At 40.8% G+C, this 17,087-nt stretch overlaps 2 protein-coding genes across 4 annotated transcripts; one reads left to right on the forward strand and one right to left on the reverse strand.

Moving 5' to 3' along the window:
* Nucleotides 1-125: 125 nt before the first annotated feature.
* On the reverse strand, nt 126-3,205 carry CKLF (chemokine like factor). Its single transcript, XM_065848069.2, has 4 exons — nt 3,044-3,205; nt 2,804-2,962; nt 2,129-2,224; nt 126-491 (listed from the first exon to the last, which is right to left on the reverse strand). The coding sequence occupies exons 1-4, from the start codon at nt 3,101-3,103 to the stop codon at nt 387-389; spliced, it is 420 nt and encodes a 139-aa protein (XP_065704141.1). The 5' UTR covers nt 3,104-3,205; the 3' UTR covers nt 126-386.
* A 36-nt stretch (nt 3,206-3,241) lies between these two features.
* On the forward strand, nt 3,242-17,087 carry TK2 (thymidine kinase 2). 3 transcript variants are annotated; one of them, XM_065848068.2, is made up of 10 exons: nt 3,242-3,392; nt 4,155-4,192; nt 4,556-4,630; nt 5,795-5,848; nt 7,339-7,428; nt 8,868-8,941; nt 12,239-12,327; nt 12,598-12,677; nt 13,885-13,965; nt 14,361-17,087. In XM_065848068.2, the coding sequence occupies exons 1-10, from the start codon at nt 3,245-3,247 to the stop codon at nt 14,457-14,459; spliced, it is 828 nt and encodes a 275-aa protein (XP_065704140.1). In that variant the 5' UTR covers nt 3,242-3,244; the 3' UTR covers nt 14,460-17,087. The 3 variants fall into 3 exon arrangements, with proteins under 3 accessions (XP_065704140.1, XP_065704138.1, XP_071670451.1); XM_065848066.2 differs by lacking the exon at nt 3,242-3,392 and adding an exon at nt 3,409-3,427; XM_071814350.1 differs by lacking the exons at nt 3,242-3,392; nt 4,556-4,630.

Below are 17,087 nucleotides of genomic sequence, written 5' to 3' on the forward strand. Positions count from 1 at the left end.
ATGAGGAACACAACCAAGGGTGGAAAAAATAATAATAATTAAAAAATCTGTTCCTACAGATGTTACTGGTACCTTGAAGTTTTACTTTAAGTACACTTAATAAGTAAATAATGCACTTAGACCAATTTGTATTTTCTTTTTATTACAGAAAGACAACAATAATGAAATTAATTTTCCAACAGCTAAAAATGTATTTAAGTTTAGAAAAACACGGTAATTTTCTGTGAGGCTTACACTGGTGAAATTGCAACACTGAAACTACATTTGTAAATGCAAGAAAACTTCTGAACGATACTTTCAAAAATGTACATAAATGCATGAGAAATTCAACGAGAACAGTAAAACAATAATCAATGGAGAAATAATTCTTTTGCTAAAATGTACATTTATTTCGCAGGAGTATTACTTCCTCTTGGTTCACCAAAGCTAATCTTCTGGAAAAGAATAACCGCGTCGAGAACACAGAGAACAAGCAATACAAGACCAAATACCTATAAAAATAACAATAATGTTAGTTCCTCCATAGAATCTCTATCTTTTACTGTAGCGACTCATCTATCGTTCCTCAAAGAAGCAGTAAACATATCTTCCTAAGTTGGTTCTGGCCTTCTAAGTATGTGTGATGTGAGACAGCTGATAAATTCAATAACATCTGTATTTAAATCCCATCAGCCTTTCACAGAGCAGTGTACACCCTGGCTTTGTTTCATGTTTGTCTGAAGCCTTGGAGATGATGTGTTCTCCTTGCAACCCGAGCCAATTAATGCTGCATTATGCCAGACAATGCTTTCATCCTAAATGAAGACCCTCCTGTCTCTTTAGGGACTGCCTAATTAATAGTACTGCCTGAGAAAAAAGGCAGCATTTGTAGAAACAAGCCAAGCAAGAAAAACATAGTGCTCCTCTCCTCTGAAGCTCTGAACAGAAAACATACTCCAAATTGAAGAAAAGGTATGTTAAGTATTTAAAAAACATACAACTTCAGGCAGGCAACAGGAAAAACGTGTTTGCAGAACAGCACCTGAGCACCTCAGCTCTCGCCTTTCAGCCCGGTCCCACATGCATGCAATTTTTTGGATGCAAGCATGTACTAAAACAGAATTATCTCATCAGCAGGAGCGGGGCTGCGGCAGCGGCTCAGGAGAGCGCAGGCCAGGCGCTCTGTGCCCTGGGAGCACAGGCCTGGGGCAACTCTGCTTCTCCCAGCTTTGAAGATCTCCTGCGTTCTGCCCAAACTTGTTTTCCAAGCTACGTACTTAGTCTCCTGCATCCAACTTTGATTTCTATTTAATTCTCGACAGAGAATGTAAATTATGTTCTAGCATAGCCAGTCATTTCATCAGAAAGTCTCCTTTTTGCTGAGGTTGTCATTGCCAGCACCAGCAAAGACAACCGCTCTGCGCCTCCCGCGCTCTTCTCCTGTGGCAAGTTCTGTGTTTCTTTTGGTTTGTTGTCACATTTTAGCTTATCTTGTATTTCAGGAGCCTGGAATACTTTCAAAACTGAGTTCCTCCCCGTCTTATGGTTTATTAATATTAGTTATATTAGTTTTAATTTGAATTTAAAATGCCAGTTGCTTAGATTACTAAACTGGTTTGATCTTAAGTACACAAAAACCTTTATATTCATGGTATGAAAAAAAACCTCTTTAACTGTCATAATTTGTCAGTTTGTGTAAAAAAAAATGATATATATGTCAGGAGGGAAGTACCAACATATTTGTTGAAAAAGTTTCATCTCCATTTAGCAGAATCACACGCATTTCTTCTTAAATACTGTCATCAAACTAGATAGTCCTGAAAGAACTATGGATTCTTCCACCTGGGATTTCAAGCTATGGGAGCAAATGCAGGTTAGTTAAATGAGATAAACTCCAGGCGTTTTCACTGTTGCTGTGTCTCCATAGCAATTCCTAAGTTTACCAATATCTTTAAATTACTAGTGATTTGAGTTTTGTTTGTTTTTAGTGAGATACAGTGAATGTGTATTCACTTTTGTGTGTGACTGCTGAGTATGTTCTTCCATTAGAAGAGTTATTTTCATGGTCTTACCACAAGGTGAGCACACCAAGAGGTTCAAATCACATGTACTTTAAGAACTGAAATTCATTCATAATGTTCCTACTTACTCCTCCAGTCAGTGTCCCTTTGTTGGTCTTGATTGTTACGGCAAACATGCACACAACCAGGAGGAACAATGCGGCAATCACCGAGTTGAACAAATCCTGAAACAGCCGAGCGAAGCAAAATATTTATTCTGAAATACAAGCCTGAAGAAGAATGTGAACAGTTCCCAATATTGTGTGAATCGCTAACAATTGCTGGTTTGCTATGAAAGTGGAATTTCACTAATATCCACCCAGGATCGATAGTGACACCCAGTGGTTTGATGTTAAAAAGAGCGTTTGTGATAAAACTTCCTCATTTTGTATTTTCTTTTTCCAGTCAAATTTGTGCAGCTTGGCTACGCTTGGTAGACTAAGGCAGGAAATAACTTCTTGAAAAGGGAGGTAAGAGGAGAACTCATTAATATTTGAGTGAATGTGTGCGTTTAATTTCTGATGAGAAAGATGAAAAGCGCAGTTTGATCGAGTCAAGCAAATGCTGCTCGTCACGGGAGGGGCTGTTAGGGACACAAGCCAGCTGGTCAGAAACCGATGCAGAAGTACGCTCTCTGTTAGGAAAAATTCGCTCAAAAAACGCAATACTGGTTTTTTTTCTTTATAGAAACAGCCAAACCTTTTGGCAATGACCCCTCTGAACACAAAGCGGGTGAACTCCCGTCACTGGGGGCGCATACTCACGGCCAGGGGCCAGCACAGCCAGCTCAGCCTCTTGTCCAGCTGCAGCAGGTACAGCACGAAGAACAGCGCGGTGACCGTCACCTCCATGGCGGCCAGCGCCGAGTACGCCTCGTGTGCGCGGGAGGCCACGAAGCACAGGAACGTTACAAACGCCACCACCTGCGGGACAGACACGGCGGAACGGGGTCAGCGCTGCCCCCGCCCGCCCGCCCGGGCCGCCCCGCTGCCCCCAGGCCGCACCGTGCGGGCGATCTTCACGGCGCCCCGCGCCGAGCTGGCGAAGCCGCTGTCCAGCGCCATGGCCGGCCCGGGCGCCCCCGCTCCCCTCAGCCGGCGCTGGGACGACACCCGACCGGCCCCGCCGCAACGGCCGCGGCCCCTCCCCAGCAGCGGAAGCGCGGGCGCAGCGGCCGGAAGTGGGCGGGGCGGTGGGGATGGGCCATGTGGCGGCTGGGGGCGGCCTGGGCGCGGCACGCGGTGCTGCGCGGGGCCCGGGGTCGGCGGGGCCTGACAGGCGGAGCGGCCGCGGGTTCCTCGGCCTCCTCGGCGGGCGGCCTGGCGCTGCGCTCCCGGCCCGGCCCGGGCGGCTGTAAGTGCGGAGCGGCGGGGGCGCTGGGAGGTGAGGTGAGGTGGCTGCCGGCCCCGGACGCGTTTCGGGGGCAGCGCGGAGCGTCGCTTGGTTCTGTTTTAAACTGCGACAGCCCCGGGGTGAGGAGCCCCCCAGCCCCTCAGCAGGACAGCAGCCCCGCGCCCCTCACAGCGGAGCAAACCTGCTGCTTCCCATTGCTTGTACGTGGTGGTCCTTCCAGTCTTTGTGGCCGCTCACTGGCGGTGCTGGGCTACTGGAATGGCTTTTTTTTGATTTGTTTCGTTAAGGGTGCTGTAATCCTGGCGTTGCTTACAGAAGTTTGATGTAGGTAGTTTTGATATGTAAGGCATCTAAACTGCTTCTGTTGGAACTGCCTTATAACTAGGCCTGTGAAGGCACCACACAGTAACTGCCCTTCCCAGAGTTCATTTTTTCTCCTGATGGAAGCGGAGAGCAGTGAGTGTATCAGAAATCTGCCGAAGGGGTGTAGGCACTCACCGTTTGACTCTTTGTAGCTTGACTCTTAGTAGCGTCAAGGACCATGGAGAACCAAAGCCACAGCTGCGTCAGCCTGTGCCACAACATGTCTGTTATGTGACCCAATGATTACCAAAGACTTTAAAGACTGATAATTTTGCAAATATTTGTATTAAGCAATAGGCAACCTAAGAACTTCATGGAGAGGCTCAGATTAAGAAGCTCAGTATAACTGGACGTTATGAAGACCTCCTTAGTTGTAACTGCTGTTTATTTCCATTCTAGATAAACATCTGGTAAAAGAAGATGATAGAAAAACGGTTGTAAGTATTTGCATTTTGTTTGGAAAACTATGTAAAAGGTGCAGCATCTTATTTTAAGATAATCTGAGCGTTTCTATATTTGCAGCCATTGGTTGTGGCTGTTTTCCTGAGGGGTGTCCAGGTGGTGGGTCTGTTACTGGGGAAGAGACTGTTGGTGTGGGTGTGTGTCAGGGAGAGAAAAAGTGGTTGTCTGCAAGGAGCCAGCACATCCGAACTGATCCCCTATGTCTTCCTGTAAAATGATCTATTTACATTGTAAGGAAACAGTATGCTTGCTATAGGAAGAGTGTATTTTTCCATATGCTGTTTACATACCGCTATGCAATAGCATTCTGTTTAAGAGTTGATACTGTTTTTCGTCAGATATGTATTGAGGGGAACATTGCAAGTGGAAAAACAACATGCCTGGATTACTTTGCGCAAACTACCAGCATTGAGGTACTGGATGTACATGTACATGTCTTTATTTACATCATTTAGCAGTTGCTTGTCGTGACAGAAATTGACAGTCAAATTAGAGGTGGTGTCCTTTCCTAGGCTAATGAGAAAGGAGCAGGGGGTTGTGAGCCAGTGCGCCTATTAGAGCACATGTTTCACCCTCTCTTCCCCCAACCCTTAAGAGTCAAATTGTAGAAGAGAAATTTAGATCATACATAATATAGTACTGGATGCCAAACTATCAGTAAAACCTGTGGATTAGAGTTTGTATCTCTGTAAAGTAACAGCAGCCCATGTGGGTTGGGCATGTTTGGGCTTGTTATTTCATGTCACAATTGCTTTTGTGTACATCAGCTATTAGGACCTTGGAACACGTTTGCTAAGTTGCAGGATTCCTTATGGAAATGCTGGGTAACCAGATGTTATTTGGTAATTTACCAGGAATGATCCATATGGACTAAACTATTAATTCAAAGGATAGCAAACTTTAATTTGCATGTAGTGCGACATTTTTTAAAACGCTAGTTAACTTCCCAGGCTTATTGGATCTGCTTAGACCTGGCTCTTCAGTTTCATTGGAGTTTTAGACCATGTTTGAACCAGATAAGTCTCCTGTGATTTTTATGTATTCAGGGTAGCAGCTTTTCTGATGAATTTTGTGAAAGTTTTGAATGTATTTTGTTTGTTAGATCATAAAAACAAAATGAAAAGTAATATGATAGCATTCTGATCCTGTGTTCCTTTGCAGACAAGTATTGCTCTCTAGGAAATTAATTTGTGAGGGATTGAGCAGGTCACTGATACGCAATCAGTACTCAGCTAAGCCGTTCTTTCCTTTGCATCGTACTGATTTTGACCAAAAAAAGTGAAATTATATCCAGGTCCGTTAAGTAACTGATCCAGTGTTTTATTTTGGCTGTTTAAGCATGCTAAAAAGATGTTATATAATCATATTTCTTTATTTTTTTAACAGTCTTCATTATTACCATTTGCATTACATAATTTAGTGTTGTTTTTTGAAGAGGGCTGAGCTTTCCAATGCAAGTCCTGATTCCTCTCACTTACTGAATGAATATTCATTAAAAATAGTTGTAGACTTGTAGGGTCAAATTAAGTATTTTGAATCTAACCCATGTTTAACACGAAGTAATTATTTTTAACAAGGTTTTGACAGAACCAGTGACCAAGTGGAGGAATGTTCGTGGTCATAATATCCTGGTAAGTGGCAGAAATTAATTCTACAATTACTATTGTTTTAGAAAGACAGGCATGAGGACTTCATACCAGTCAGCAAAACCGTTCCAAAAGGTGTGCTCGTAGTCTCATACAGCAAAAAAATAAAGCTCCATGATGCGGAAGATATTTTACTGTGATTAAGACATGCATATAGTAGAAACATTGCATATAAAATGTGGTTTTGGCAAGGACTGGGTCTTTCATTGGGTACGAGCTAAAGCAGTTCACAGAAAGGTAAACCCTTAGTGTGACAGTTGTTTCTATATCTAGTTGTGTGTATTGCAAAGAAGTGAAGAATGTCACTCAGAAAGTGAGCGGTGGGTCTGGTCAGTTAATGTTGTGTGACTGCTGAAGATAGGGAAAATTTAGTCCTGTGAGGTGCTGAGAGCTTCTGTTGTGTTTTGGGTAGGTGTTGCTTCTTGTAATCATTCCCCACAAGTGTGTCCCTTTGTCACAGCCGAGCTGGGAGGCAGCAGTGAGGGCTGTGACTGCGTCAGGGTTGCAGTGGTGTCTGGTGGCAGTGTCCCTGCCTGTGGCATCATCTCCGTTGCAAAGATCTGCTGGTTCAGGTGGGGATCCGTGCTCAAGCTGCTGTGGAATTCACAGTGTGGGTACAGCCCAAACCACACGTGCCCAGACAGGTATTTGATGGCGTTACTGCCAGCGTAGGTCCTCTGGAAAAGGGATTGCTGACGCTTTACTTCCTTATCATTAGTAAAGGGATGGGGTGTGCTTGGCTGTGTCACACCCCACCCCAGCAATCTGTGCACTTCAGAATGCTTTCTCATTCTGATCTTGGGCAGGGAGAAAAGGAGGTCAGATCTGTGCACGGGAGCCACAGTGCTGTCTTAAAGCTTGTCACCTCAGCTGATAGGCACTGAATGACATTTTATTTCAAGTCAGATCTCTGCTTTGCAGGATAAACCGTTGCTTGTAAGTGTGTGTGAGGGGAAAATTGAAGCAAGCAAAGAGTAGAAGGTCTGAGAACTGCTTTGAGGATCCTTTGGGAAGAACAGTTGTCTCTGTTAAAAAGACACCTTTTCTGAGGTTCAGAAGCTACTTACTGGAACCCTGTGCACATTTCTGAGTGGACTAGGTATACTGAGAGTCTGCCAGTGCACAAAAACAGCATAGCAGATACATTATTTTAATTAATAAACATATTTGAAGTGTCTCAAATGAGCTGTGCCTTGGTCCTGACTCTTCAAGGTGCAGGTAACTTGTTGACTGCAGCAAGCGCTCCAAGTGCCCTGCTCTGTGTCTGTGCAGACCAGGACTGTAATTCTTGTATCTGCATTGTGGAGAGCAAATGATCACTCAATTCTTGTCAAACCTGGTGTCAGCTGTTTTAGTGCACTTCTTTTAGCAATTCTGTTGTAGTGCAAAAGCTTAAGAAATACCCAACTTCACTTTTTTTTGCTGTTTGAGCTAACTGAAATGTCTGTCTGTCTCACTTCCATCTCTAACCGCAGGGCTTAATGTACCAAGATGCATCAAGATGGGGGATAACGTTACAGACTTACATACAGCTTACAATGTTGGAGCAGCATACCAGACCAATGGTAAATAAACATGTTTTTATTTTAATTTAAAAAAGAATTAGATGTGGTTATGAGTAATAAATAATTTACATCTTGTATCCAAAAGTTAAGATGCTATTTGCGTTCTTTCTTTGTTCCTGCAGTGAGTATGAGTTTTTATGATGCAGAGACATTGTTGATATGCTCAACACGTGCTCCAGGAGGGGCGAAACATCTGCTTCCTACCTGCACAGAACTTTTACTTCCTAAAACTAGTACTGCTTTCTTTTGCCCGTCCTTATGAGCTAGAGTTGCACATAATCTCTTCATCGTTGCACATCGGTGACTTCTCTGTAATTGATCTCCATGTAAATGTGGCTATTTCAAACCATTCACATGCGTCAAGTAATCTTAAAAGATACTGTCGGCATTCATTCTACTGCTCCATGCTGTTTAGCACAAATTTAGCCGTTACTTCTTGTGTTTATCCAAAATACTTCCACTAAAATTTTCTAATGCTTCTTTTCAGATGTTTTGCGTCCTTTTTTTTTCTTACGTTTTATTTTCTCAATTCACACATTCTGTGTTTTACATCAGATCTAGTAATTTCTGTTTTTGTCAAACACCTTTAGATACCTTCTGTGCTAAGTCTTCCGTTCCCTGATCACCACATCAGATCTTAGGTGGCACACTTGTATCTTAATGATTATTCTTGCATTATCTTCTGACTTTGTGTGAGGGCAAACTTTCAGAAGCACCACATATGACAGTGATAGTGCACATACAATCATTAGCTCTTCGGAAGAGGTGTTTTTTCAAGATGATAGAAATCTCCCATTGCAGAAAAAGCCCATTCAGAAAGTCCTGAGGATTGTGTTTCAGTCTGAGCTTTGCTGTCATTTGCCAGTTGAGCCTAATGCTGGAACAATTGTTGCTTCTGTGGTCATTAACGTGCAGAGAATACCTGGTTGGGAAAGCTCTGCCAGGGCTGCCTTGCTCTGCAGGGGCCAGAGACTGTCGGAGAATTTCCCTTCTCCAAAATGAAGAGCTGTTTTCTTGTTAGTTTTTCTGGTGTTAGGCCTGTGCTGTTGGCACAGTAACACACCCGAAGGTGCCAGCAGTGCAGGTAGCGATAGTTCCTGTTGCTCTGCACATCCTGATCGGATCACTGCTTTTTTGTCCCTCTGGTGAACTTCAGATCTCAGCTGAATCCTTTTGCTGTGACCTTTGAAACTCGTGTATGAATAACAGTTTAGTTCTGTTGGTGGTTAATAGCGCAGTGACCATACGTAAGGTGAAGAATACGTGTTTTTTGTGGGTGGCACCCTCCCAGTAAATCTACCTATCACAAAATCTGGAAGAACGGAAAATGTTAGGTATTTCATAATGTGAAGGTCATGATATGCAATATAAGCTTGAAGGTAAGAGAATTGTGTTGAAAAATGTAAACTAGTCAGTGATTGTCGTGTTTTATTTTGTAGATTTCCCCCATAAGAATGATGGAGCGATCAATTCACAGTGCAAAATACATTTTTGTAGAAAATCTGTATCGAAGGTATGGTATATGTTTTTTTACTTTACTTTCTTGACTTAATCTAATTAAAAAAAAATCAACCGATGATTTCTTTGGCAATTTGCATCTAAGTGGTCTGTGAAAGGTGTCGGTTGTGTGTGGAAGTGGCAGTGTGTCTTGTACGGGACGTGCTGGCCGCAGGTAGAATGGAACCCATGGGACATGGGCCGGATGAGGGCCTTTTGCACAAGTACTGTTGTGTATTTACAACACCGATTTATTGAAGTTATCTGCTCTCCAGCTGAATACAAAAGTCCTAAAGCAAACACATTCTGAACAGGTAAAAAAACTCATGAGGGTACAAAGAATGACACTGTAGGAGGGAGAGAGCTAGAAGGCTTTATCCAGCCTAGCGTCCAGGATTGGCATTGCTTGCAAGCAGGAATGGGAGTCTTGTGCTGTCACTCAGAATTGGGATTCATAGGATCAAAATAGGCTGTGGACCTGGTGAGTAGGGAAAGAACAAGAGCTGTTTGTCTGTAGAGGTCACGTTCTGAATCAGGTCCCCACCCCCAATTGTGCTTGAGCCGGGGGTAGAGCAGTTGGGCCTAACCCAGGTTATTTTGTTCTGGGGGGATAAGATTGTGGCCTGAAGCAGAAAAAGGATGTGTTATCTGGGTGACGGATAGTTCATCCACCCCATGCTAACAAATAGTGCACTGATAGTTGTTTGTTTGTTTTGTTGAGAATGCTGACATTATATTGAGAAGTGTGCGTAACAGATTGTTGTTTTAATGGATATTTCAGTGGTCTTAAGGGACAAAACCAGTTTCTTGCTCGTCTGCAGGGAGAAGGGCTGTGTGCCACCAGGTGGCATCCATGCTACGTAAGCAGTTAGTCTGTTACTGGAACTGCTTTAAAAGTCGAGGGAAACACAGTAAGATGTGCGACGAACAGAAAGAGACATTATTTGTATACAATGGAAATGTACTGGAATGTCTTTCTCGTTTTTAAGTACTTGCTTTTTTCATTGTAGACACGGTGCTTCTGTCCCAAAGCCTGGGAACTTTGTTGCTATGAGACAAGTCTGCTTATGTCAACTCTGTGTATTGATTTTGTAGTAACGTTTTTAAGGACATCTAAGATGTCTCATGCCTTCAGCACTTTTTAATGTTGGACAGAAGGCATTTGCTTTGTTTTGTTACTGCAAGCCAGAAGCCAGCTGATGTTACCAATAGCAAACCAAAATATGATAGAAAGGTGTGTGAAAGGATTATAAATAACACAAGGAAAAATTTGGATGGCATTAAAAAATAGCTGTTTGAGTCACGTTAAAAGAAAGTAAATCTGCCGTCTCATACCATGTCTCCAGTGTTGGTCAAAAGTACTTGGAAAGAGCCTAAGAACAGGGTAAGCATGTATGATAATTTCTGAGTATATCAATGTACAGTTCCAGGGCTTCCTCATTCAGCAGTGGTTTCTCTGTATTTAGTAACCCAGAGGGAATTTATTTTCCATGAAACTGTCTGGAAAACAAAACTGACCTGACATATCTTTAAATTTTGCTCAAAATTTTATCAAAACCCCCCTCAGGCTCCAGCTATTCAACAGGTATCTTCAGCAAAGGGCTTGTTAAATAAGCTGCATGGAAGGCATGTTCCCATTAAAAGTATGTAAAAATGTCATTTATTCCAAACAAGACTCGGAGCGAATGGGGTAGGAGAGCAGAGGTTATTTTCTGCTTTCTTTAAGAGATGTTGCTTTGGGTCCCAGTCTTAAAGATGGAGAAGAATCCCTTGTTATCTGTAGTCCGCACAAGCTCCTCTTCTTTAGGAGAATGATTAATTTAAGCAAGGGCTGAAGAGCTTTGGGAATATCGGGAATACCAGCTCTTCTTTGATCTGGTGTCACTCAGTATCTGTGTTTTGGCTTTGCAGGGTTTTTCCCAGAGAAACAGAGTAAGATTTACAGCGATGATGGAGAGCTTAAATTGTGAGCAGTTGCTGTGAGCTTCTCCGGCAGGCACAGATACGCACGGGTGCCCGAGGTCTCACTGCCTTTGCACAGCTGAGTTTAGCACTGAGAGATGTGCTCATGTTAGGTGTAAAACTGTAGAAGAACTTTAAATGTGTGCACGTGAGTATGCATGATATGTTACAGGGTAAGCACTAGCGATTCCCATTTGAATTCATAGTTATTTAGGATATAAAGCTCGTGCCATTTGTGTTTAACTTCACTTGGCAGGAGCAAATGTCAGCAAACTTTGGAAATAAAAACACCCTTTAGTGCCTTTTATGGCACATGTACTGATTGATACATCAGAAGAATAGCAGTGAGTTGTGATACCTCATTTCTTAGGTGCTTTGGGAGGCAAGATATTCAGCTGGACGGCAGATAAAGAAGGGAGGTGTACGAATATTGGTTTTGCTTTCTTGCATACTTAAATGGAAATATCTTTCTGGATTATTATTACTTGGTTTTGCCTGTGATCAAAGCATGTTGCCAGGATGGTTGGGAAATCTGTGGCATCTCTCTCTTCATCACTATGTAAAATCTTGCAACTGGTCTTAATCATTTCACTGGACAGGACAGGAGCCTCTCAGCCACATCTCTTTTTTATACTGCAGAGGCATTTAGGAAAGAGTGTGGAGTATGTGTTACTGTCACCAGTTTCAAAGACAGAATAATGTTAAACTAGTAATATTTGACTGCTTAGGAATATGGAAATAGGTGAAAATTCCAGTACTAGTAAAAACGTAATATGTGATTCTTAATGTGTCATCTGTAACTCCCTTTTACCTGCACCATTTGATATTTTATTACTGACAGGACTTTGGGACGGTTGTCTCCAATATTGTCTGTGCCCTCTGAATACAGAGTTCAAATTAAGTGTGTTGAATATTTCAGTACTCTTTCCACGGGTATTTCTTACAGTGGGAGTGCATTTTATGTACACGGTGCCATTATTTTTTCAATTCTCTTTAGTATGGCTTCGGTAATGAATTATTGGTGCTACTCAGTCAAGCCTCTCTGGCAACATGCGCTGCGGTAGTTTAGGTAAATTTGAAATCGTCCTGAAATAAAGAACCTGAGCAATGAATACCATTGACAGTAATTTGTTGTTACTGCTTGTGTTATAAGTACTTAAAAAAAAGAAAAAAAAAAGAGAAGGATTTGGTTTTTCTATTGTCTAAACAATGAGACCTTCAATATTGGTCTTGTTTTAATTTCATGTATGCTGGAGTAAATTTGGAGTAATTCTAGTCAGGTGAAAAAATACGAGTTTAGAGTTGATCCGTGCCTGCTGTTCAATGAGTGATGGCTTTTATGTTTATTCAGCGGAAAAATGCCAGAAGTGGATTATGTTGTCCTGACTGAATGGTTTGACTGGATCCAGAACAACACGGATGTTTCGGTTGATTTGATAGGTAAAGTTTTGATGGTATCTGGAGGGGCATGTTTGTGGGTGGGTGTCCTTAGTGGAAAAAAAATCTTGTTTCAAATACGATAGTGGTTGCAATGTGTAGCATTGGACAGCAGGAATTTGTGGGTGGTTCATGGATTAACAGTAACACCAAAGGGGAGGTTCAGTGGTGGTACTGATGTCAGGATTCTTTCCTCCTACTGTTTGTGAAGTGAGGTTCTTCTTTGCTTTAAAAAGCGGTTCTTGAACATAACCATAATTCTTCTTATGGCAGTTTATCTGCAGACTTCTCCTGAAGTTTGTTATGAGAGATTAAAGAGAAGATGCAGAGAAGAGGAAAAGATCATTCCTCTGGTAAGGAGTTCCTTCAATACGTGTGGTTACAATGAGCTTTCAAAACATAATGATTCCAATCTAAATACTAAAATCATATCCTGAGTGTATTGCCAAAATGTGCTGCAGCTGTTTCCATTGCAAACTAGAACTTTAGTGTTTTAGTAATCAGTGTGCGATAGCTGGCTGTTTAGGTGGACTATTAATCAACCGTTAATCTTCTCGAAGATGTAAAAAGGCAATTGCTTTTGTGTCGTTAAACAGCATAAGGGCACCCAGTTGAAGCACAAATACGTGTGCATGCAGGTGCTGAAGATTTATGTGGGCACTTTGTGTTGTCTGCTATTACCAGGATGTTTATCCATGAAAAGTGGCTGTGTCTGAAAACAAGCAACTTCTTGAAAATTGTTAGCATGGGAATCTGCATAAAAATAAATGGTAGTAATTGAATGATCGGTTTCTGTGTCACAGTTTACTGAATGTCCCTTCGTTAAACACATTTTCTCCTGAAGAAGGCCTAACCAGAAATAAATGTAGTTACAGAAGGCATCCTGTATAGTGCAAAGGTACGTCTAGTGTTGGCCAGTTCAGTAGAAGCAACTGTCAGGTGAAGATACATGCAAAGAACTACATTTTGGGCCAATGAGAAATTTTGCCTTGGAGAATTAATTCTTGTTATAATGGATTTGAAGAGACATTGTGTTACTTCACAGCTCTACTGAGGGGTGGCAGGGAGCAATTATGAATGAAAAATGTTAAGTGGTCTCCATGGAAAAAAACCCTAATAATTGATGACAGGCAGAAGTGCTTTTAGAGGAAATGGAGTCAGTTAGGAGAAAGTGAATTGGGAATTCTAGGAAAACGTATTGACACAGAAGTGCCTTCAATACATATTCTTTGCAGTCTTGCCCTTTTTGTTCTTCTCTTTGTTGTATTTTCCTCTGTAAAGTCTTGAGCCAGATTATCCCTGTGGGAGATAAATGGGTTCTTGATCTTCAGCGGAGCCGAGCGTCCTGTGCTCCAGTAAGCCCTGTGTCTTTGAGGGTCTTTGTGGAGTAAAACCTTATACTGCGAATAATTTTTTTCTCAGAATACTGATGGTTTTTGTTGGTGGAAATATCCGATGCTGGCTTTTATATGTAGTTCTTAACTACGTAACAAATATATAAAAATTGCGATGTTTGTTTCATCCCTGGGCATATGTGTTACTTGAGTGCCTCTTTTCTAGGAATATTTAGAAGCTATTCATCAGCTCTACGAGGAGTGGCTCATTAAACATACACTGTTTAAAGTTTCCTGCCCAGTGCTTGTGAGTATTATTTTATTTATAACCAATTAAGCATATGGAGGATTGCACTCTTCAAATATTAGAGAGTTTTATTTAGGGGTAAAAGTAAATAAATCTGCTTTTCTTATAACCTTTGGAGAAGGAAAACCTCAGAAGACTGTTTTATGCTATACACTATGGATAGCTGTGAAGTCTGGTCTTCCATCTCTTCTGTGGAATTTGAGGGTCTGTTCCTTGTGGTTACAGGATCAGATGTAGCTTTTTAATGAACGCCAGACTCTGAACAGAAAGCTAATTGGACTGATCTCTAGGAGGACATTGGTTTGGCTTCAGCACCAGTCCTGTTCTGTTCTGCTCAAAAGCGACCATGTTTTGCGGTGTCAGTTATTTCTAATGCTCATGTTGTTTTTTTCAAGGTTATTGGAGCTGACCATGACATGCAGAAAATGATAGAAAAGTATGAAGAAAACCGGGACCAAATACTAAATCCATATAATATGCAACACCATTTATAGAAGTCTGCAGTTGTATTTAAAAACACGTTTATGAAGTCTGATTTGGGGGAAATGTTGGGTATTTTTAAAATATCTATGTTTTTTTGCTTTTGAATTATGCTTTGTAGAATGTTGTGAACTTACTGCTATGAAACATTCAGAAACAATTCATAAATGGAATACAGGTCAATTCCCTTTCAAGTTTTTAGGTTCTCCATCAGCTTTACTGTGTCAGTTCTATGCAGCTAAAATACAGTTATTTGTCCCATTTCCAACCTCACTGCTGCTTCCTGTAAGTAACCTAAGTTTCCTTTTTTTCCCTCTGGACTACCCTATATTTTGTAATTTGTAAGAAATAGCTCCATACAAGAGGTGGGATGTGCATTTTTATTATTAGAGGAGGCAAATTGCATGTTAAAGTAGCTTTGTTAAGTAAGTCTTACCAGGTTGAAATAGGGAGGTCTTACTCTAATCCTACCTAAACTAGTGCAATATCATTGAATTCAGTAAATATATTCTGCTTTACATGAAATTGCAATGTATCTGTAGTTGTGAAGGTAACTATGCACTAGCATAGCCCCACTGAATTCAGTGGCAAAAAACACTAGAGTAACAACTTTAATGAGTGATTGCAGAATGGCTGGGAGGCTTTTTTCTCTATAACGTTCATGAAATCACTGCCTGTATCATGGCTTGGTTGACAACTAGTGGATATACCGGCTGCACAGAACAGTATTTGTCGTTCCTTTCAAATGGTTATTAAAAACCCTAGAATTAATTTCTTAACTGTTATGCATTCTTCAATTGCACTATTTTTTTTTTTTTTTATATAAAGAAAACCACAGATGGTTCTCCGGGTTTATACCTTGATCAGTTTATTGTGACTTACAGGTACTTGGACAGTAAGAGAAACATAGTGGGGGGTTCATTCTTGCACTTGTTAGCTACAATGTTGAGTTGCTTTTAATTTTCTGCTTTACCCTCTTGAGTATTGTCTTCAAGATAATCCTTTTGATGCAGCAGGTCTGACTTTCTCGCATTATTTTTTCTGTTTAATTTGAAAGGAATTATTCCTGAGCTATGGTGTATATATATGTTTTTTCCCATAATAGTTTTGGTTGGCTTAATTGGAGCAGGCGAGGTTAACAGTGCTTTAAAGCATGCTTACATTAATGAAGTTGAGCATCTGTTATAGCTTTGTAGTGAATACTCCTAAAAAATGGCTCCTGTCCAAGACTTCAGTTCATACTTTGACTGTTTGCTACACACATTTGTCTGTAACTTGTCGGAGGATGTAAATTTTCGGTTACTGGGCTTTTCCATGTTTCACCTGATTTTGAACAGTATCTGCTAGTACTACTTTTGGAGATCACTGCTTTTATTTAGTAGTTTTGTGGTAGCAGGTTTTGTTTTATGCTTAAAAATCACTGTATTGAAGTGAGTGTGCAGTTTTCCAAGTAGGAAATACAATTAATTTCTTGTTATTTCCCTCTGGTGGGATATCTTTTTTCCAAATCAGTACAAGTTAATAATGATCAGTGCACTGAGAGAGCATTTCCTAGTGATGTACTATATTAGTATACTAGAGCTTGTGAGCCCAATATTGCCATTCTTCTGTTGTAAAGCTTTAGAATTCTAGCTCAAGAATAAGATTTTGCATGTTAAGTAAATTCTGTTACTTATTGATGCATATTTGTAGAGGGATAGTAGTTCATTCTTGAAACCTGTTAAACTTTCAAAGCCTTTTCTTCTGTAAGAGACCAAAAGAACTGTTTATTTGGAAATAGTTTTACACATTCAAAGTTCAGTTATGTGCAGTTTATTCTTCATTCTAATTTCATTATGGGTTGTAGAAGGCAAGATGTGTATTTTGCACACAGTCTAGAAAAGAGCACTTACGTGTTTTGTACAGAGGATCTTACAGTATAAAGAATCTCACTGTTGTCTTTTGGCTTTGTATGTTTTTTGGTCATTTAAAAAAAAGTCTTCAATGTATCAAAACAGTAGTTTGGATGTGGGTTATTGATATTAATAATTACAATGGACTGTAAAGATTCACTTATATAACTTATTAAAAATTACAGATGCTTTGGCTAAGGGGAACATGTTTATTTTATGTTTTGCTATCTGTTGATTTTCATGTTTAGATTTTTGTATACAGGTATTTTGGGGTATTTAATGAGAACTGGAAATAAAACCAAACAGGTTGCTTGTTATGTGTCATAAATGTAAAATGTTTGCAGTCTGCTTAAGATGTGGAGATAAAAATACTGCAGTAATCATGAATAACTCTTTTTTAAGCCTGGAATTTGCTTTTGTTTCCTGAAGTCTCTCAGTTGGTGAGAGGAGGGGAAAAAAGGGCAATCAGGATTATTCTGATGAATATTTTGTTCCTTTTATGACTCTCTAAGCAGCAGTGATTGGGTAGCAAGTTGCAAAATACCACAGGACACTGTTTCTGTGGGCAAACTGAACTGCAGAGGCAGTGGAAGGGATCACACAAACAATCTGCCACTTCTCTTGGCTTTTCGGATTTGGTCCATAAGTTGGATGTAGCCTGTACTTGTAGAGTGAACCATACATAACTGGTTTTGCATACATTTTGGCTGTTCTGGAATAAACTGCAGGAATACATGAGATGAGTAAAAA

The sequence above is a fragment of the Patagioenas fasciata genome, chromosome 13 (assembly GCF_037038585.1).
Source record: "Patagioenas fasciata isolate bPatFas1 chromosome 13, bPatFas1.hap1, whole genome shotgun sequence".
Lineage (NCBI taxonomy): Eukaryota > Metazoa > Chordata > Aves > Columbiformes > Columbidae > Patagioenas > Patagioenas fasciata.

Bases quoted from the DNA above. Each gene is read 5' to 3' on its own strand.
- CKLF (XM_065848069.2), bottom strand. From the start codon at position 3,103: ATGGCGCTGGACAGCGGCTTCGCCAGCTCGGCGCGGGGCGCCGTGAAG. The intron at 2,963-3,043 runs GTGCGGCCTGGG...TCTGTCCCGCAG, and splicing joins CCGTGAAGATCGCCCGCACG to GTGGTGGCGTTTGTAACGTT. The intron at 492-2,128 runs GTAAGTAGGAAC...TTATTTTTATAG, and splicing joins AAGGGACACTGACTGGAGGA to GTATTTGGTCTTGTATTGCT.
- TK2 (XM_065848068.2), top strand. From the start codon at position 3,245: ATGTGGCGGCTGGGGGCGGCCTGGGCGCGGCACGCGGTGCTGCGCGGG. The intron at 5,849-7,338 runs GTAAGTGGCAGA...CTCTAACCGCAG, and splicing joins TTCGTGGTCATAATATCCTG to GGCTTAATGTACCAAGATGC. The intron at 12,678-13,884 runs GTAAGGAGTTCC...CCTCTTTTCTAG, and splicing joins AGGAAAAGATCATTCCTCTG to GAATATTTAGAAGCTATTCA.